A 21,554-nucleotide genomic window follows, 5' to 3' on the forward strand; every position below is an offset into this window, starting at 1 on the left:
GAGGTGTATTCTTTGTATTTTTTTTTTTTCTTTCTTTCACTCATGAGTGTGCGCCGGTTTTAACCGCGGTCTTCTTCTTCGCAGAGATATTATCTGTCCCACAACACGGCTCTGGTGAAGCTGTTGAAGCGGCTCGGATCCAGAACGATTCCGCAATGGCTGAAGGAAGACCTCACCGACACTGTGATGACCTAGCAAACGCTGATCGCGTGAAACTCCAACGTTTCCCGTTTGTTCGCTTCCGCCGTGAGCGAGATACATCGCTTGCTGGCGGAAGACCTGTAAATTAATTGTATATTCGACGCCCCACTGGATTCCACAACTTCAGAGGAAGAACCCATGCCTGGCCTATCCCAGTGGACTGGCCTAATTTATGGGAAGCCTGCAAAGCTAGTCACTAAGCGGCTTTATTTACGAAGCCACAATTGTAATTGTCGATCGTTGTTAAACTAATAGTACTGCGGAAGTTATCATGATTATTTGATATTTTTTATTAAACTTGGTAGCATTCTTAATTTTACTACCGTCAGTAGTAATTTTTTTTTACTGTCGTTATTATCATCGTTACCACGTTATAGAGGCGAGAAATGTTTAAAAAAAAAAAAAGAGAGATACAAGGCGCTTACTGATGTCCGTTAATTGCGATAATAAGCGCCTTTCATCCTATTTTTATCGAGTGCACAAGATTGATCGAAGATAAGTCGTTCAAGTCGTGTAAGTTTTCCATTCGAATTAAAATGTTTTTTTTTTAAGTAGTTTTTTTGAAAAAAGAAAAAAAACAAATTTGTTTCTACGATTTATATTTCTTGTGTCAAAAGGTAAAGTTTCGTGTGGGTAAATATTTCTGAGGTAAGAATAAAACAGCAATCTTTAGTATCAAAGTGAACACACACATAATGAATAATTAAAAATTCAATTTTCTCATTTAAGATTCGATGTCGAAGTACGATTTATCGTCGATGAATTATTTTTCTTTTTGCGCTAATCGTCGGATCGTCCATATGAGCGTGAGACTTTGGGGCTCCGAGCTTTTTCCTCGAGCCCGCCAACTTTCGGAGATACAGTGTATATTAATTCTTGTTGCGTAAGCGTATTTGAGATCGATGCTGGCGGCAATGAGCCGACGAGGAGTCTATGTATATTTTGACAATACTATTCTTGGTACCGGCGTTGTGGAAAAAGCCAGCAACAAAAAAGTTTTGTGATCGCGTCCGTTTGTACACTGAGATGTAACGTATTATTTTGATGTTAAGATAGATGTACCATAAAAAGGATCCAAGATGATTAAAATCAGGCATATTCAGAGTGAGCCCGAAGATTTTCAGATCTCCCGAATATGATTAGAAAACGTACGTTTATTCGCAATAATAATCGCTAACAGATTTGAGACTCGTGCGACGCTTGTTGGAGCAACACATGACTGTTTGGAAAATACCGCGCAGATTTACTCGCTGATAAACTGTCCCCGAAACTGATATGCAGATTAAAAATTGGATATAACTCACCGCCTATTGTACACCGAGCTGACGAAACGTTTGTTCGATAAGTGTCGCGGAAAACGTAAGCTTCAGCGGTCATTAAAAATGATCATGTTGTGGCTACTCGACGTTATTTTTTGCGATATTTTTCACCTTTGATGTGTACATACATAGAGGAAGAGAGAGAGAGAGAGAGAGAGAGAGAGCGTGTGTGTTTTTTTCACGCGCGTATTCAATTGCTCGTTTTGGAGTGACCTTCGTACAACCGTATACCACGAGAGAATATATATAAAAAAAATCAATTCAATAAAATTATGCTGGCTGGACAAACGCCGACAAAAGATCTGATTATTGTGCGCGTTAACTTTATTTGTTATTTACACGCGTATGTCATCCTCGATAATATATAAGCAATGTACAAATACTTTTAATGATACTGTCCGCGTATCTGTGACCACGTAACTGTACATTATAACTAAGTAATTCATGAAAGAATTTGAAGCGTGGCCCAATTACGCCCTGCACGTGACATATGCTCGGCGCATCTTTTGCACGGTGAAACGTACCGGCTAATGTGTACGAATCGTTCGATGATTTCGGTCCAAGACGAGCAATCCAGTGTCTTAATGGAAGAGGAACGCTCTTTTTATTCGCGAGTCTCGGTAAGCGCGGATTGTGTTGTGTCCTGGTGGAATGTTTTGTTATGTTTTGTAGAACCTATTTTCGTTTTCAGACTGCCGTTGAATTATGCCATATAACGTTTAACGAATCATGTATAAAGTTTATTGTTAGTATTATAACAGTAGTTACTAACGATACTCTATCAACCAATTGATCTGTTTCGTCGAATCGTGCCATTTTACCAGTGTTGTATATACGATTATCAAATACGATCAACGTACCAATCGCGACGTCGGTTCTCTAGAGTCATCAATATCCTTAATTTCGTTTAGTATGGCGGTAGCAACGAGTGTCCGGCTTGCTACTACCTGACAATAACGAGATAATGACAAAAAAGATATAGGTAATAACCCCGTGGAATATCGACCGACGCTCACACAAGAGAGAACGTGTGCGAGTTAGATCAACGGCTAGCATTGCATCATCGCTGGTCCACCCGTTTAAAACAATTATATCTTTGTATTTTTGAAACTTGTATAATATTGACATATCGTGACGGTAAAAGTGCGCGATTAGAGATTAAGTAATTTAAATAATATAGCGAAATTGTCCTATATTTTGTGTAGCATCAGTGTCTGAACGCCATCAGGTTCTCGCACGAAATCAGGAACTTTATGATTACTGACATATTCTTTATTTATTTATTTATTTTGTTCCATCGTATATATACTATCTCCAAATCGATCAGACCACTCGAAATCACACTTGCATATCAGGCACTGCCACTGATGAGCGATGACGAACTGCTAACCGCTGCGAGATTCCGCGAGGTGCATCTGTTCCGTGTATTACAAACGCACAGGAATGGCGAGCATTCTGTAAATATATTCTGTTCCAATAGACTGTCACGCAGGAAAAAATTGATGCCATCGTTGTGCAAACAAACGAAGCCGCGCGTAAGATGTGTGTGTGTGTGTGTGTGTGTTTGTGTGTGTGTGTGTGCGTGCGTGCGTGTGTGTGTGTGTGTGTGTGTGTGTATGTACGCATGTATGTATGTGCGTGTGCATGTGTGCGCGACACCTCGGGATAGGATCTTGAATTATTTATAACTTATGACTACTCTATTGTAAAATACTGTAATAACTGTACGAATAGTCGTAAGTTCTAATAAAAAGAGGCCCTGAAAAATCCTGGAGCGAACTGGCTTTTGTAACGACGAGGTGATACGACGTAATACAGATTTTTTTCAACACACACACACATACACACACACATATACACTTCGAGAATTGTGTCTCCCTTGTAATTTTGAAATGACGTTCCATCACGTTCACAACCGATCTTCTTTTTGCACTATTTAATTCATTCCTCCCTCTCTTTCGCTCTCTAAACTGCAATATGTAATATCCCGTAGCTCGCGGCTATCTATTCTTCAAAACCACGTGCAAATATCCTCGTTCTAGTCCCGACGAATCGACGCACTGTTCCTGATCCTCTGGTCCCTCCATCGCATTCGCATTTCCTACGTATTTGTATGAAATTTAACGCATTTAACGAGAGAGAGAGAGAGAGAGAGAGAGAGAGAGAGAGAGAGAGAGAGAGAGAGAGAGAGAGAGAGAGAGAGAGAGAGAGAGAGAGAGAGAGAAGGAGAGATTAATAGAGCGTCAATGCCCGCTGTAGAACGACGAGTCGTTGCTCGTCGCCTCGACGCTTTTCGCAGATTCGTTCAAGTCCAGCGTTCTCGCGACGGCGCCGTCTTCGTCGCACGAATCGCTGGACGAGGAGTCCAGCCGTCTCGCTCCCAGCACGACCTTGAAATCTTCCCGGGCAAATTCGTGGTGCAGGTTCGTCAATTTCGCCGTTCGACGTAGCTGATAATTTCTCGGGTCTCTGGATTCTTCGAGTGTGTTGAAGTTCTTCGTCAATGTTGACCCACGATTGTCCTGACCGTTGTAGGCGCTTTCCGTGATTTCGGATTCCTTCGAATCCTCCTCCTCGTCCGTCTCTTCAATGGGATCCAAGTCACATCTGATACCTCGTCCAAGAAACAATTTCTTCCCAATCCCCGACAGATTGTAATTGACCGACTCGCCGGTGCCGCCTCCTAACTCCTCCACGAACACAGGAGAACTCGCTGACAAAGTATGCACTTGTCTCGCCTTCTTCGCTTTTACTCCTGCAAAGAACGCATCGTCTCGATTAAGAAGACCTCGGGCGGATCGCGTCGTTCTTTAGCGTTTCCAAGGTACAGAATATCCAAGGACGAGCGCCGTTCGCGCGGCAAACTCTGCAATTCGCACAATCGACCAACCTGGTGCCTGAGCCTCGAGCGTCGAGTTCTCTTTAGCTTGGACAACCGGCCCGCTCACAGCGACGGGCTCGCCGTCCTCGAGCTTGTCCATCTCCGTCTGATACTTCCAGAAGCTGGAGCCGACGCTTGGTCGACCACCAGCACCAGCGGTCGCGCCTGGTTGCAGGTAAAGGCAGCCGCTGTCGGGGAAGAAGAGTCTCTGCAGGAACGACCTCGGCGGGCCCCTGTCAATCGCAGCGTTGGCCCGCTCGTGATTCAGGCACTCCGATCTGTTGCGTAGCGCGCCGCAACACCGCAGTAGGCCGAAGAGCGACAACATCGTAGCACCGACCATGCTGAGCAACGTCAGCAGACAAATCAGTTGCCAGGAGAAATTCAACAGCATCGTCGTGACGTCCTCGTCGGCGCGCGCCGCGCAGATCGGCGCGACGAGGCTGCCGAGGATCCCGCAGACCAGGTGCAGAGCTGTGACGTTGCAGTAGTCCTCCAAGGCGCTGCGAAACACCTGTCTGGACACCACGTAGAACACCCCGCCCGCCAGGCAACCCAAGCCGAGCGCCGCTTGCGGCGAGTAATCGTTCGCCGCGGCCGAGACCGCGACCACACCGGCGATCGTCCCCTGAACGCAGCGCATTACCGTCCAATGACCGAAGGTCTCCCGGCTGAGCAGGAAGTGCAAGGCCACGACCAGCAGCGAGCACGAGGAGGCGGCCAGCAGATTGTTGACGTAGGCGTGGGACGGATCTCGCTCGCCGAGCGCGCGGAATCGCGAGCGATTGTGCGCGCTCGTGCACAAACCCTGTCGACATTGACGACAGAGACCGGGCGTTTTAGTCGGTCGACGAGAAACCTTGCTCGATTGGAAAGTAATCGACATTCTGGCCGGAATAGCGAATCGAAATTAACATCGAATAAATTGTGCCTGCCTGTTGTTAATGGTCGTCTCTCAATCGAGTCACCCATTGTTTCGTTGATTACGCGGTGTTGATAATGAGTTTCATCGATTTGCATTGTCCTCGATTACGTACATAATGAGAGTACATAATGAGAGACCCGTTGATTAATTTGGATTAATTCGGACGGATGATTTTCTCGCGAAGACGATCGAACGGCACACGATGGACGACGATAGAAGGTGGATTTTTGCCGAGTGTCGAGGAAATGAAGAAATGTCGAGATCGCGACGCGCACACTCACTTGCAGTCCGACGAAAATCAGTAAGAGCCCGCCGAAGACCGTTCCGGCGGAGCCCGCGGTGATACTCGCGCCGTCCAGGTCCCTCAGCCTGAGCATCCTTCTGCCAAGGACGACGCATCCGATCAGACCGGAGAGTCCGCCGACCACGTGGACCACAGCCGCGCCAGCGTAGTCCCTGAAGTCGACTCTCCTGTCGGCCAGCTCGCTCTCGGTCATCCAGCCGTCCGCGGTCCAGGCCCAGTGGATGAGGAGAGGCTGTGTCAAGCCCGCCAGGACGACACCCATCAGCAAGTAGCCCAGTGTGTGCATCCTGCCGACGACGGCGGTGGTGCAGATCGCCGAGGCGACCGTCACCGCTTGCCAGCCTACGATCGCTCTGTCCTTGTCGACTGTCGCGTCGCCGATCCAACGACCTTGACCGACGACACCAGCGAGGTCGCCGTTGTAGGCGATGAGAAAGCCGATGAGGAAGTACATGACGGTGACGCAACACAGATCGACCACATTTTGCAGGAGGATCAGGTTGACGTTGTTCACCGGCACGCTGCCGATCTGGACGAGGACGAAGCCGACGCGCGTCAGGATCACCAGGACGAGGCGGGTCAACGAGCTCCAGTGGCCGACGTGCGCCGCCGGGTCGCTGCTGGTGTAGTTATTGAGCGAGCGCAGCTGAACCGCGTAGTCGAAGTAGTTCTCCGCGTAAAAGTAGTCCTTGGCGACGTACGACATGCTGTTGCTTGTCGCGAGAGATCGACCTGGAAGTTGGCTTCTGGCACGTCACGTTATCATGCCGCTCGCTGTGACGGAGCTGTGCTTCGGGACTGTGTGCATTTCGCACGCGCGAGATTGACGTTATCTCGCCCCGTTAGGTTAGACCCGTGGTCGAAGAAACTCGCGAACGAAACAGCGTGCAGCCGCGAAACACGACCGTCTGCTGTTTCGAGATCGGGCGCGCGCCTCGGGAAAAACACGAAACTCGCGCGCAAACCGCGCAAACGAGTGTTGTGCAACCGCTTCGAAGCAGGATCGGTGGATAAACATTCGCGCGCGGCACCTTTACCCTGACGAGTCTCGCGACGCGGAGGACCGTATCTTCCGGGAGAGTTGCTCCGGGAGAACGAATTTGCCTATTTGTACGCGCTGGGATACTTTGCGAAACTCATCGAGGTAAAAGCGTCCTCTTGGCTCAGCTGACGGACCGTAGCCGGAAGATACAATCAAGCAAGCGACAGGAAGCACCATCGCATCAACGTCACAACTGCCGGCAGACTCCTCGCTTGGCACTCTCTCCAGCGCAAACTCGCCAGACAAACTTGCCAGACGAACCAATCTAATCAGAGCTAATCCGCCGGCTTCGAGGTATTCGCGGCGCCAGGCGACGGGTGCTGCAACAACACACACGAGCTCCGCGCAACATGTTGAGAGAGAGAGAGAGAGAGGGAGGGAAAGAGAGAGAGAGAGGGAGAGAGCGAGGGAAGAATCGCAGCCGATGACGACGTGAATATATCCCCGTCGTCATCGGCCTCGGTGTGTCTGTCGCGCTTCGAACGTTCAAACGGTGCCGCGGGCGGCAACGACGGAGCGCCTCGGCCAATGTGAATCGAGCGAAGCGCGACGCGCATGCCACGTAGTCGATTGCGGCAAGGTCGCGGTCTCGAGCTCAGGCTCAGGGACGAGCCGGCGCGCGCGATGCTACCCGTCGCCGCGGCGGGTAGTCGTTCGGAGCCGGCCGTTGGTCCCTCCGCGACGGTGGTGAGCAGGTGTCGCCGCTTCGCTGCTGCCGACTCGTATTCGTGGGGACGCGCGCGAATTCTCGATAGATGGCTGTCGTACGTGTGAACGAGTGAACGTGTGCGCCGCGTATTTCCAAGCGCTGCCGGACGCGCAGCGGCCGGGTGCGACGATCGAAAGAGAGAGAGAGAGAGAGAGAGAGAGAGAGAGAGAGAGGAAATCAGCCGAGAGGAGGCTACGAGCTGTCGCGGGCAATGGCAGCGGCGGCATCCTGTCGAGGACTATTCGTCGTGAGGTGGTACGAGCTGAGCCGTGCGCTGAGTACCGCGTCGTGCCTGACCACCGCGACTAGGAAGTATCAGAAGGTTCGTTGTTGACATCCATAGCATTGACCCGCGCGCGCGCGAACCGCACCTGCGGAGCCGCCGCGACCGGCGTTTCTCGCCTCGTTCCTCGCTTCGTGCGGGAGAGCGACTCGGGTGCGCTCAGGACGGCGGCGGCGGCAGCGGTGGGAGCGCCGCCGGCTAAGCAGCGCTCGATGACGATCGGTGAGAAAGAGTTGCGGGCGCGTGCGGGCGGGATCAAAGGGGATCGCCGCGCGCGGCGATCAGGCGCGGTCAAAAGCGCGTGGCTGGTGTATCGCCTCGGCACACACTCAGGTGTTGCTCCGCGTCCATATCCCACCTGTGTGTAGCTCTGCTACACGTAACATCATTCAACATTACCGGTTTACCCGTTGCTGCTGTCTCCCACTCCTACCGTACGCGAGCGTCGTACCGCGCCAGCGGTTTCCCCGAGTCTTCCCTTGCGCTCGAGGCGAGAGTGTGCAACGCTCGTGGAATCTTGTGCATGCGTCGACAAATAGCACGCGACGGCTTGCATACACACACACATACACACACACACACACACAGAGGTATACACAGGACACGGCACGGCACCCTGTAGTATTTCGATCTCATTTGCGAGCGAGCCCCTCTCATGCTAATCACGAGGCGAGCCGCGCCGCGTGATCGTTCTTTCCGTGAAATTCACGTGTCCCGTGATCCGCGTGCGTGCTTCTCAACGGGAGAGATTAGCGGGTGGTATTTTTAATGATTGATGTCACGTCCGCGCGCGCGGTATCCGCAGTCGCGTGAACGCGAAGGAAAAAATGGGGGGGGGGGGGGGGGGACGAGCGGCAAGAAATGTTACTTCTCACTGCCCGCGGGGAGAAGAAACGGAGGAAACGGCAAATTGTTTTCGCTCATGTATAATGGAATGTGATCGAAATATGTAAATCGCTGCGCGCCGAGTGTCTCGTTATCTCGCGTGTGACGAGTCGAGGAAAAGTTTGCGTCGACGTACGTCGACGCGTTATCGTCTTCCTGCTTAATCGGCCGGCCTCACCGAGTCTCTCACACGGAGGACAGGAGAGAGATGTTGCGCTCGTCGTGAGATGAAAGAGCCGCGCGAATACGCATGCACGCAGCAGCCAGCCATGCGTATGCGTCCACGCGCGTCTTCCCTGCGCAGAACACATCCGCAATACGTCGCTAATAAATCAGCGGGAGGGGTGCTAATGTGCGTGAATGTGCGTAACGGCCGACAGTCCCGCAACTTTTCGCGTGTTTTCCAATTTAGCTCCGAGCTAATCCACGCGTGGATTCGCCCTCTCTCGACGATGGATCTTTATATAGCCAGCGGGGCGGGGTGGGGTGGGGTGGGGTGGCCCAACGCATCGTCCGAGTGAAATTCGCGTCGATAACGGGAGGGTGGATTATAATATCTCGCGGTGGCGCGCAGTCGACGAAAATGCATGCAGCAGCTGCTTTATATACATATATAATGTATGATTTTCCCCTCAGCGGATCGTACATACGCGAGAGCGGTGTATTTGACAAATTTCATATCCTCCTTATCAGCACGGCGGCGAATGTGTATTTCATTTGCGACTTCCCTTATCAACATCTGGGTGTATCACACGAGGAGCTACACACTGCGGTTGTACACGGTTGCGGTGCGGCACATGAAACGTTGATAGCGCAACATTCCCGGGAAGAACGCGGCTACCCTCGTTATCGTCACTCCCAAAGTAGAAAATGATTGAGGCGCGAGTATAACAGAGGCGAGATAAAGCGTGAAAAACAGAATATAATCAGGAGGCACGTTGGATATCTGTGTGTATGTGTGTGTGTGTATGTGTGTGTGTGTGTGTGTGTATAACACAGACGGAGTCTGCGCAAATTGATACATCGCTCGAGTCGATCTATGACGTTGCGTTTACATCGCGTGGTTATTATTATTAATATTCACGAGTGCAAGCTTATTTCTCCGTCGAGAGGGGTGCCGTGTAAGATCCAACGGCCCTCCAACGCGAGCACGCGAGCACGCGAATTTTTCGAGGCCAATTCACACGAAAGGCGAAAGGCATTTCTGTCTGTGATACTTAGCAAACAATACTACGTCGTAGTGGTGAAGGGCCCCAGCTAGATGATAGAACATCGCGGAGAACAATGGCACCTTGCGCGCCCGATACACATGTCGAAATTTCGAGAACGCCACTTCCCAATTAATTCCCCGGGCGCGGTGCTACGGTATTCGCTATTTTCGGCACAAAGGCGAGGCACTCGGATCTCAGAAATGACCTGGAACTCCCCGGACCCCATTTCTCACCACCACCCCCCCCCCCCCCGCGCCAGTAGCGTCGTAGAAAGCGCAGACATTTTCCGCGCGAAAAATAGACACTTGTCTATATCCGTAAATCAAACGGCGCGTCGCTTTAGCGTCGCCCGCCGCGCTAATATTTCACTCGCTTAAAGGAGCGATGCTCGTTCTCCCTCGAAACACGCGCGCGCACGAGTCTCCGGGTGTGTTCCGGTTCACAATCCGAAGTTGAAGAAGAATCAAGCCGTCTTAATTCGAAAATGGAATTTTCTAATCGAGATTGATTGGCCCTTGAATCGCTCCCTTGAGCGCCAATTGATCACTTCTATGGAGAGCTTCGACTTTGACAGATGTTTCATACCTCTCATTTCTCTCTTCCTCTTCGACTCTCGTCTGAGGAGAGAAACGTAAGACGCAAGAGCAAAGATCGGCCAAGGGTGACTCACACGGTTGCCAATCGGTTAGTCGCACTCCGACAAAAACTAACGAAGAACGTTATTCGTTACCGTTACTCGTGATGATGTCAGATGCAAAGTAATGTGAAACTTCAGCTCGACAATGCCACTCTCGTAACAATGTCTCTCAGTCTCCGTCGCTTCTTTATTCCGCGCCAAAATGCTTTACACGCGCCTCACGTCTCGAGGAATCGGGTTGCAGTTATTTCGTTTGCGAAGTCGATTTAGAAATCGACTCTCTTGGTACGAGCGAGCGTCCCCGTGAGTGATGCGGGGACACGCGAGAGACAAGATGCAAAGCACGAAATTTTAACCACCGTCCGGATGAAAGCTAAGACCCGGCGGAGATGTGGGTCAGCCATTGTCCCCGCGGAACTAGATGAAGGACATTACGGTTATCCAGGATGCGATATGACGTCGGTACCTGCATAATAATGAAGTGGAAATAAACGTTGCGCGCATAAACGCAGCACGGGTGCCGCTCTCGCTCCCGAGCTGCTGCGTGTCGCTTCCTCGCGGGTGAAGCAATTAATTGACTCGAAAGAAGAGAAAAGAAAAACGAAGAAAAAAGGGAAGGGAAGAAGAAAGAAGGAAAGGGAATTTGGCGCTCGGTTGCGCGAAGCGCACCACAGCGCGGCCGCGCTCGTGTCGGCTCGCGCGAATCCCCGTCGAATGTGTTTGGCCGGGATCCAAGGGATCCTGCGAGTGAGATGCTTCTTGAACTCCCGAGAAATTTCAGGATCGCGCGCGGCTTCGTCGAAGGCTCTCCGGCTTCAGCACTCCGCGCCGTATGCGCGCGCGCTCGCACGCGCGTCGATAACGCGCCTTGTGCCGTGCCGCCTCTTCTCGGTAAAATGTCAAGCGAGATAAATCCGTCGTCGGTCTACGATCGTCCCTACGGCATTTATAAATATTCAGAGTTCCTACTCGGGTCGTCACACACAGAAAAATATGCCACATTCTTGAGTCGATTGGGCGAAACACGCCGTATATACGTCTCGCTCGCTCGTGCACCAAAATGCAAATAATAATATCCGGTTGCGTCGTGCGATATCTCTCGGATATTTACATGAAATTAGGCCCTGCCCCCTCCTCCTCCTCCTCCTCCTCCTCCTCCCACTCCTCCTCCTCCTCCTCCTCCTCCTCCTCCCACTCCTCCACCTGCGCTCTTATGTAATCCGCGAGCGGAATGATACGTCGCGCATACGAATAAAAATTCTCGCTCGAACTTTCTCACGAACGAGAGAGTCACCGTGCCAAAAATATAACTGATTCTTACGCCACCGCAGTGCTGTCGACACGGGAACGCTTTTAAGCGCCGGCCGAATTCGATCACTCCAGCTTTTTGCGCGAAGCAACGGACTCGAAAATTTTAATCGCCTAATTGGACGACGTCGAAGCGGAGATCCCAACAGGGACGTGAATTTGCTGTCCTCCCTCAGATATTATATTTCACAACGGATGGATGGAATAAATTAGACGCGATGTTTAACGACACGACGGGGGGGACTGTAAAAAATTCCGCACACTCAAGACAAAAGCTTGGTCCTCCGGGTATCGCAGGATTAATGCGGGATGTACCGAAATCTCGCTTCGATTATGATCGAGCTTGTTTGCCCTCCCAGCGACGAGCTGCGCTCGAGTCATCAACTCGAGCTTAAAGAAAATCGCACGACGCTCTTCGAGCTCAGCGGCTCGCTGGCAGTTTTTATCATCGTCGGCGATGTCGCAAGTGCGTACTCGGCAATTCGCAAGATACCGCTTGTGAGAAACGAACACATCGTCACACGTGACGTATCGCCTCGATGACTCACGTCGAGCGTCGAGCACGCGTTAGATATGCGCACCGTTGCGTGGGGAGGAGAGAGCACGAAGATCTCGAGTACAATTTCGAGTGCAAGAGACTCATCCGATCGGCATCCCATTGAGCTCTCCCGCGCCGCGGCTCTCTCGCAGCTCCTTCTCCTCCTCCTCGTCACACTCGTCGCTGGCGTCTCGTCAGGATCGCGCGCGTAATTAACCGCGCGGGAAGAGCGCGAATCGGGCGAAGCCACCGCGCCGGGAAAAAGAGCACAAGCGAAGCAGTCGCTGCGATTGACAGATCGCGCGACCCGATTGTTTCGCGTGTGGCCCGACCTAACCTATTTCCCGAGCTGGGAACGCGGGAGAGGGAGGGGAACATTTCGTTCGTTCGCGACTTCGTTCGATCGTACGCTTCGATCGAGTCCGCCGCTCCAGGCCAGGTCAGCCGTGGTGCTTTGCGCGAATTGCCAGATATCGTGCGGTATTGTGCAAGGGCGGAAAGGAGCTCGTCGAACTCTCTCCGAATCTCTCGGATCTATTCTCGTATGCCGCGCGACGTCGCCCGGCACAACAACTGATCCGCATGAAATCGTTGACTCACCGTCGAGTGACAGACGCTCTCGGAGATGTGACAGGCGCCCGCCATTCGTTGACGCCACGTAAATGGAGGTCGACAATGTCCGTAAATGGTACTCGACATCGTTTATCCGGTCAGCTCGGATCTCCTCCTCGCAGATATACAGTGTCCGTCCGCCAGGCGGATCTCGTGGGGATCGTTTGGGATCATCGTTAAACGTTATTTATTAGAGTTTCGTTGTTCATCTCCGAGTTTCGTAAACTCCGCTTTTAGACACAGTTTTATATATCCCGAAGATGTGACGTGTGACGCGGGAAAGAGAAGTCGGAGTAGTCGCGAGTAAATTGCGTGTACAGCTGTCGCTCTCCCGCGAGAGAGAATCAAGGGTTTCACGCGGAGATATTGGCTCGCGAAGCTCGCGCCTTCGGAGCCGGGAGCTTTAATCAACGAATCCGTTTAATCGGGAACGCTCGATGGGACGCGATACGTCGAATTTAACGCGTCGAACGCGTGCACGCGCGCGTTCTATTCTATTCTATCACGCGGGATCATTTCCGCCGACGAGCTGAGTTCCGTGCAAAGTTCGCGCAGGTGAGACTCGCGCGAGCTACGCGTAACGAGATATCCCGTGTGTAACAATACCGGACAACGTGGTTGGCTGATTGTGTTGTCTGCTCGTTTATTCCAGAGCGCTAACCGTCCGTGACAAACGCACGAAGCCGCGGCAGTTAGAGCGGGGATATCCGGCAAATGACACGGCTTTTTGTGTCGCTGATCCCTCTTTGGCGCCTGCATAATCTCCATTTTAGCCGTGTAAAATTCAAACGAGTCACGCGTGTCTGCGCGCGTCCTTAAATTGCGCTTAGCTTGACGCTTAGCTTACGCGCGTTTACGACTTGGTCGTTTGCAGAATTCGGCAACTGCCGCTGGGATTTCCGTGAAATTGCCCGCGCGTCCGTCGTTCCGTTCGACGTCAATATATATCGACGCGCGCGTGTATTCGCGTTGTTGCCGCAAAAAGATCGCTCCGTTTCTTCTCCCCTTCGCTCCCCCTGCGCAAAATCGCGTTTGCGGAAGCGAGGAAGAAGGAGCAAAGATCCCCAATTTAAGGACGCGCGTATATCCCGGGCACGGTGTGTGTGTAGCTCGACTGGAAGACGGAGAGCGGAGAACGGAGATACATGGTCGTCAGCGCGGCTCGTGCTTTGAATAATATTATTAGAGCTTAAGATCTCTCGCACGTCAAAGCAAAATACGTGTAGTTGGTCGTCGTTCGTCCTTGTTCTCCACACGCGTGCACCGCTAATCCGATCTTAATTGCGCGACATCTTGTTTATCCGGATTATTCGCGCTGCCGGCGTAAATTGTTTCAACGAACAATGTCTCGTTTAGCCCACGAGACTCGTCGGCGAGTATCGCCGTGTCGCATTAACGTCGTCCCCCGAAGCTCGTCGACGGTGAGAGTTCATTTAAGCCGACATTCGCCACGGGGAATGAAAAATGCAACGACGCCGCGCTCGCGTTTCCCGCAGCGCGTAGCTACGCGACACACCCGATTCGCTAGAAAATGCAGCAGCTCCCAGATCTGGGCGACTTTCGCGTCTTCTCCGACCTGGACTCCTCTCGAAGTCTACGCCGAATCCTCGTCCTTGACCGAGACGTCTCATCCACTCGGCCTTCCGTGTGCCGAGGCTCTCTTCGCTTCAGTTCGTTGTTTCGATAAATGATATCGCCTTTCCGCCGAACCGTACAGGGGAGAAACGTATCGGCAAATTCGGCAAATCTGTAGCTTGCTGAATGAAATTGGGTGTTGTAATTGGGCAAATTTGCTCGCGCAAATCGTGGAAAGCGGACGCGGAAATCATTGTCAAATTATGGACCCGATTGACTAAACCGGTGCTCGCATAAACGCGTTTATTGCATCCACAACATCGTTTACTTCAAATACAATCGCGCATATTATCTGGCTTTGAGACTTGGTTACTGCGACAGCCGGTCGTCCCCGTGTGTTATTTCTGAACAAAGCGTCTGCTAAGCCAACGAGATTTCCGTCGTAATGGCGGGATCCGTTTCCTCTCCGCGTGTCACTTGGAGGTTCAATGATAGAAGCGGGGCGGGTTAAATGGCTTGTCGCGGTGCGTAGCATCTCTCCGTACTTGAATGAAAATGGGACGTAGCGCGTCGAAGAAGCACTTTGTCACCGTCTTCGTGATGATAAAGTCCGGGAGAAATTCTCCAGATAGTGGAAACTCTCTGTCTCTCTCTCTCTCTCGAACTTCACGCAAGTACGAGGCGGCTGATCGACCGAAGCGCAGCTGCCCGCCCGTCGTTTAATTTAATCAAACGCCCGCCTCGTTCGTCGTACATGCGATTTCTCGCTTTTTTAGCATCGGCCAGGTCGACTCTCTCTCTCTCTCTCTCTCTCTCTCTCTCTCTCTCTCTCTCTCTCTCTCGGGAGAGGGACTCGGTTTGATCGGACGAGTAATTAAATCTACCCAATAATGTTTTTCCAAGCCGCACCGCGTAAACATTCACGCGCGCATTCCGCACCGGATCACCAATCTTCCATAATTGCCTTTGCGCTTCGTAAATATATCATCGCGCAGTTCAGCGTCGATGCACAGGGTGTAACAGCAACCAGACAGGTCAGTATGACGGGTTGCTCGCCCCTATTCGAATGATAATGCAGAGGTTGCCGAGAAAGTCACTCGTTGACTTTGTTGATAATGATATTTGCAGCGTTGCCAGTTATGACAAGTGCAACTAACTCTGCACCGTGATCGTCGTGACAGTTTATCGACCGTTTACCGATAGTAGTCGAGCTTCGTTGAATTAAAAAAGATGTATAAAAAATGAAACTGAGAAATAAATATTACGGAATAAAGCAGAATAAATGAGAGTAATATTTAAAGAGACAAATAATACAACGTATTTCCTGGTTTCGCATAATTTCTTAATTGTTTTCTCACGTTGAAAAGTTCGATAGAAATTGAATTCTGTCTGTCCGATTCTAATTCGATTAACAACACGCCGGTATTTAAACGCGACCCGCGATTTGATCCGACATATTCCGTTGATTATGCAAATTGCGCGCCGTAGAGCTGTCACACGATCATACGCACGCGTGCGGGGGCGAGCGGGTTTTGTTATTCCGTTGCAACAAAAGCCTTAACAGAGAGAAAGTCGCAACGATTAGCCGATTAGCGAGGGCTGTGTTGGCCGCTTCGGCGAGTTAAAAGCGGCGAGGACGCATTGTGCGAAAGTTGGTGCGCCCGCTGTTTATAGGTTGACGTAACTGTTACGGGGTTATTGAAGAAAGGGTCTCCAGACTGCGGAGGCTGCGGCAGGCGCCATGAGCATCGATCTGCTCCGCTGCACCTTCCCTCCACCCCGACCATCCGCCACGGCGGGGATGATTCTTGCTGTTCCTCTTCGCGCTCTTAAGAGAACTCGATATTTGTCCCTACGTATACACACACACACACATACACACACATATGCATGTACCGTGAAACACATCCCTGGACAACGAACGAAACGACAATAGTCCTTTATGCCCGTGGGTTAACGCGCGTTCAAGAGTGGCTATCGCTTCAGGGAGACTTTTTTCATCCACCAGCGGCGGATTGATTCTATCGATTTATTAGCGCGGCAAAATCCGTCTGCGACATGGCACGGAAATTGATGCGCGGTAGAATCACCTCGCGGCGAATTTCGAGATACGACGGAGACTTGCGGACCTGGAGGCGACGGTAATTTCAAAGATTGGAACAGTCGCTTCACACAGATTCACTCCCCGCGCCCACGGCGGGATTTCCAGTCCCGCGTTGTGGTCGGGGATGTAGCACGCAGAGGGCTCTTTCACATAAATTTCGTCATGTGATAACGCGGCAACGATATTATACACAATTCATTTAAACAATTATGTGTGTACACGTATATACAGAACGCTCGGGAGAATTGCATGTAGCGGGTTAAATAATAAATCCGCAAACTAAATCGTTTTCGTGATATTCAATTTTCTGTTCTTTATCAGCTTAAATTGTTTGCAATTTCCAAGTACCGTCTTTTTTTCTGACGAATTTTCAGGACCGGTTGTATTTGTTATCAATTTGCGAAAATGTCACGTAATCGGAAAATTACTTACTCTCGATTATTTCTCACTTTTAGTGAGAAATCCACCTGCTATCCATCGAGAACATAAAATTGACGTCCCGTCTCATTACTAAATCATATCTGAATTCTCCGATCATTGACTAATTTTCTCTTCAGTTCAGAGTTAATCAATATTTCTCATCGCGGAGGTTGAATTTTGTCAAGAAGAACGCGACTGCATGACCCATTGAAAGCGCGGACGTCGCAATTTTATAGTTACAATAGTTTTTGTTTCAAGTTGTCACGCCTCCCAAATGCAAAAGAATCAACAAAAGCCTGCCGTGCCGCGCTCTCGATCCTCGCTCGGGGGTGACTCAATGACACTTGCTAGAACTCCTCGAAACGTGAATGGCACGTGCATGTTCCCACACCGTATAAACATTATGATGTTTACACGATTATAGACCACGAACCTATTCCCACTTATTTCCCGGCGTAATAAGTAATGTAATAAGTTGGCCGCTATACCTCGCGGTCATTGATCCCTCGACACTTACGTGCAATCTACAACGCGTCAGCACGCGTAAAAGCAATTTAGCCGGCGAGCTTGGGTCTTGTAGTATTCTATAGTTTGTTTTGCGTGAACTCCATCAGTTACCCTGCTTATAATTCTGAGATATATATTTTACAATGGCACTCGACGCGTTTTTCCATATTGTCCGTTAAAAATATGCTTCTTTTTATTAAACACGATGAATATTTAATTAACCAAATATTATATAATTCGGACGTCGCACAAAGCGACCGCCATTGCTGCTCGGATGTTATATAATATAATTATTAACGTTTAACGTTGAAAAATTCATAATAACGCGGTAATCGAATAATTCGAACGAAAATTCTTTCGCGAACACGCGACGAGTGTGCCCCGACCATGTGCTGGCGCATCAAAATTTGTCAGTTATAACTGAAAATGGGATTTACGGTTTCCACTGCGACGAGGATTTTTATTCTCCTCATTATCAGGCGCATTATTAGCGTTAAGCAGAAACAAAGTTTTAATGACGCAGAGCGCACGTCGGAGCTGACATTTTCGTGCGACCTGCGTGTAAAGCTACCGGCGTCTCACTTTATGGAAACTCACAAAGTATCGAGAGTTCTGCTTTCCCTTTGACTGATTGCACAGAGTTTCTGACAAGTTAAACAAATAGTTCCGCCCATAAAAACCAAAATAGGTTTGGACGAATTGAGAGACTCCAGGCTCGACCTCTACTTGTTCTTTGCTTCTAATTTATCAAGATCTAGATGTAATTACTTTGCTCATCGAGATGGAACTACGCGCCGCGTTTAGGAACGCTTCAATATCCGTAATTAATATTTTAAATAATTATTTACATTTTGTTATTTTATGCTCGGTGACCCACTAGCCTTTTACATCGATTGATTTCCACGCCCGTTCAAAGTTGACAGCCCCAATCCGGGATTCCATCCTCTCAAACTCTACAAATTCGACTCGAGTTGTACGACACATGAAACACTCAATAACAACCCGGCACTGAAAGCAAAAAGCGCTCGTCGATCTACACGTCATTCCCCAACAAATGAAAAACATACGCGTGCAGTAATGAGATTGATAATTCCGCGATATACCGTAGACTATTATTCATCGAAACACAACCGCGCATCGATGGTGCCGCGGTGATCCAATTTGCAGTCGGCTGCTGCTGCAATTATCAGCAAATATTGGGTACTCACGATCCTACTCAATTCTCGACATATTCCCCGTATCAGATTTCCGGACAACAGGCTTCTCCCATGCGTGCAATTCGATTCCTTCGACATTGGTAAAAAGCGTTCGCACGTGTTCTCTCTCTCTCTCTCTCTCTCTCTCTCTCTCTCGATTCCCCACCTCTCTCCGGGCAGAAATAATCAAAAAGAGGCGCGTGCGAATTGTAATTGAATAACGCAGCGGAAAACGCTCTAAGAGAAAATATCAATTTCGCAACGGACTCGTGCGTAAACTCAAGCGAATGGATCATCAAACTCATGCTTCAACATTGGACGATTCCATGCATTTTAAATCCATGAGAGAAATTCCAGTCGCTTTGTTTGCCGCGACGTAATTACATCGGCGTGATTGTGTGCGCGTAGGAACAAATATTCCAGTACTTCGCAGTCCTCTTCGCGGATTCCCTCTCCGCTCGAAGGGGGGGAGAGAGAGAGAGAGAGAGAGAGAGAGAGAGAGAGAGAGAGAGAGAGAGAGAGAATACGCCGGCTTACATCGCCGGTAAAATATTCGAATCGGATCATCACCGTGATTGCCGCGGGCGGAATATTCGTATACGCTCGGTACGTAAATTATAAGCGCCGCGCGCGCTTGGTGAACGGAATATACACACAGTTCGATTGTGAATTTACGATTCTTCCCAATAATAATCCCTCGCTTTGCGCTTGCCGATATGATCGACGCGCAAACCTTTAATCTCGCGGTTTGACGACGCGAGCGAAACGGCGAGCGAAAGGCGGATCGCAGTATTGGAAAACGCTCGTCGAGAGCGAGAAAGAAAGAGAGCTCAGATGGCAATGAACGGGTGTGCATGAGGGAACGATAATTTGACGAAAGGATAAACTGTCTCGTTGCGACGACGGCGACTCGCGATTGTGAATAACTCGTCGCGCATTATCCGTCGGGGGTTGTAAATTCAAGCCGCGCGCATCGCGGTTTACGGTCTACCCTGATGAAGGCAAAGCCTCTTTCGATTATGAACACTCCGTTACATTATCCTCGCCGGCGATATTAATGCCGTATACGTTAGTCTCGTCTGTACGGCCGAAATTATTTTCGCGGTCAAGCTCGAGTGTGCATCGCACACGGGTAACGAGTTGACGGGCAACAAAGTGTGGCTTTCATTATGCTTCGTGCGTATATTCGTTTATCGCGGTTAAACCGTAACTGGGGAAAAAAACGTCCCTCCATCTGGACGATCCTGCCGGCCTCTCGCGCTTGCGACAGATTTACTCCATAACGTCGCTTAATGTCACCGATGAAACTTTTAATAGGACGAGTTAACAACGTCAATTCCAGCGTGGTATCGGCTTCATCCGTTTATCCGAGCGGTAGACCCCTCGGAGAGGCGCCGCGCGGGATGAGCCAGCTCCTGTGTGAAAAACGGATCCTGCCGGTTCTACGCCGCGTCGCGCGCGCGTATCGGAAAATATTCTTTTTTTTCTTTTCCAATTTGCTCGGCCGCCGAAAGTTCGCGCTGCTGCTTTTTCCCCGGATAAATCGCGCGCGTGGACAAGCGTCGTTTACAAACGTTGCTACATCGACACTGCGCGGAGAAGGCGGGATTTTTCCGCGAGGTCCGGGAGGGGGGATGCCCCCTGCTCAAAAAGCTCACGGCTAATGGAATCACCGTCTGCGCTCTCGTTACGTTCCGTGCACACGCTCGCAGGCGGCGGAGATCGCGGAATAAAATTTAATCCGCGCGATACGGCCGCGTACTTCCGACGTGCGGACGTGCGGAAGGACCGCAAGTTATCGAACGGATTTAACACGGAGCGACGGCCGCTTCGAACACAAATATTGCGCGCTTGCCTTGTACCATTACACACACATCGCTCCATCGATCCCGCTCAGCATCGCGTTCCGCACGCTCGACGTGCGGCGCACGGAAAATGTTTTCAACCCCGTTGCAGGGTTGCAGGGTTGCAGGGTTGCAGGGTGCGATAGCAGCGGTGGCGGTGGCGCGGCGGATGGGCGAGCTGATCAAAAGGGCGTATCGACGTAGCGCGTGAACGCGACGAAATAACGGAACCTTCGTCCTTGCTCGCGTACAGTGGAGGAGAAAGGAGGGAAGGCAGATGTTACTGTATCAATTATCGGAAAGCTTCCGTCAAAGTGACCGCACAGCCGGGGCCAGATACGTCGGCTTATCCTTTTCATCGCCGCGAAAGCAGTTATCCCGAGGCGGAGCGAAGGACTCCCTTCGTATAACTGGCCTTTTCTACGGCTCTCGTTGCGCGCCACGATAAAATCACTCCCCGCTGCAAGAACTTTCGCTTTATACGCGGTGAATCTCCTTCGCGAACGCTCCCTCTATAACTCTCAGTACGTACGCACGCTGAGGAATGCATTATTTTCACAGAGAAATATTTCGTATCTCTTGTTAACGGCGGCGGCGAATTCCACGACAACTTTGTTCGCCGACGGCTCCAATTACAAGGAGCTACGTCCCTCGCCCCTCCCCCGACCGGCGCGGGCGTTGCGTGATGAGAAACATTGACCCGCTTCGAAACTCTAACGAAGTTAAAACTGAATGCAACGCGAAAGCAACGTCACTCTCTCTCTGCCTCTCTCTCTCTCTCTCTCTCTCTCTCTCTCTCTCGGCAAGAGAGCAGGGAAAAGGGCGGCGACGGAAAGAGAGGGAGAGAGTGAGACAGGTATATGAAGTAGGACGAGAAATTGAATTAAGCAGTGCATGTTGATTAAAAACCGCGGAATAATGCACGCTTTGCGGCGATTTTCCGTCGTCGCGTCGCTCCAGCGCGCAAATTCCAGCTACTCCCTCGGACTCTCGCCGAGGCTCTCTCGTTTTGCGCAAATTCGGACTAATATCCGCGTATAGACACCCGATCCC

General features: G+C 50.5%; 3 protein-coding genes across 3 annotated transcripts in view; 2 read left to right on the forward strand and 1 right to left on the reverse strand.

The window, feature by feature from the left end:
* The window catches only part of sfl (N-deacetylase and N-sulfotransferase sfl), an 80,902-nt gene extending 77,613 nt beyond the window's left edge, over window positions 1–3,289 (forward strand). The window contains exon 12 of the mRNA XM_025307859.1: window positions 85–3,289. Coding sequence (XP_025163644.1) covers window positions 85–195 — 111 coding nt within the window. The 3' untranslated portion in view covers window positions 196–3,289. The remainder of the gene's footprint in view (window positions 1–84) is intronic.
* A 443-nt stretch (window positions 3,290–3,732) lies between these two features.
* On the reverse strand, window positions 3,733–6,969 carry Amt2l (Amt-2-like protein). Its single transcript, XM_011142143.2, has 3 exons — window positions 5,608–6,969; window positions 4,411–5,209; window positions 3,733–4,275 (listed from the first exon to the last, which is right to left on the reverse strand). The coding sequence occupies exons 1-3, from the start codon at window positions 6,334–6,336 to the stop codon at window positions 3,764–3,766; spliced, it is 2,040 nt and encodes a 679-aa protein (XP_011140445.1). The 5' UTR covers window positions 6,337–6,969; the 3' UTR covers window positions 3,733–3,763.
* Window positions 6,970–7,269: 300 nt separating this feature from the next.
* The window catches only part of MCU (mitochondrial calcium uniporter), a 52,806-nt gene continuing 38,521 nt past the window's right edge, over window positions 7,270–21,554 (forward strand). The window contains exon 1 of the mRNA XM_019841743.2: window positions 7,270–7,703. Within this exon, the coding sequence (XP_019697302.1) occupies window positions 7,593–7,703 (111 nt within the window). The 5' untranslated portion in view covers window positions 7,270–7,592. The remainder of the gene's footprint in view (window positions 7,704–21,554) is intronic.

The sequence above is a fragment of the Harpegnathos saltator genome, unplaced genomic scaffold (assembly GCF_003227715.2).
Source record: "Harpegnathos saltator strain DR-91 unplaced genomic scaffold, Hsal_v8.6 scaffold13, whole genome shotgun sequence".
In the NCBI taxonomy this organism is placed as follows: Eukaryota; Metazoa; Arthropoda; class Insecta; order Hymenoptera; family Formicidae; genus Harpegnathos; species Harpegnathos saltator.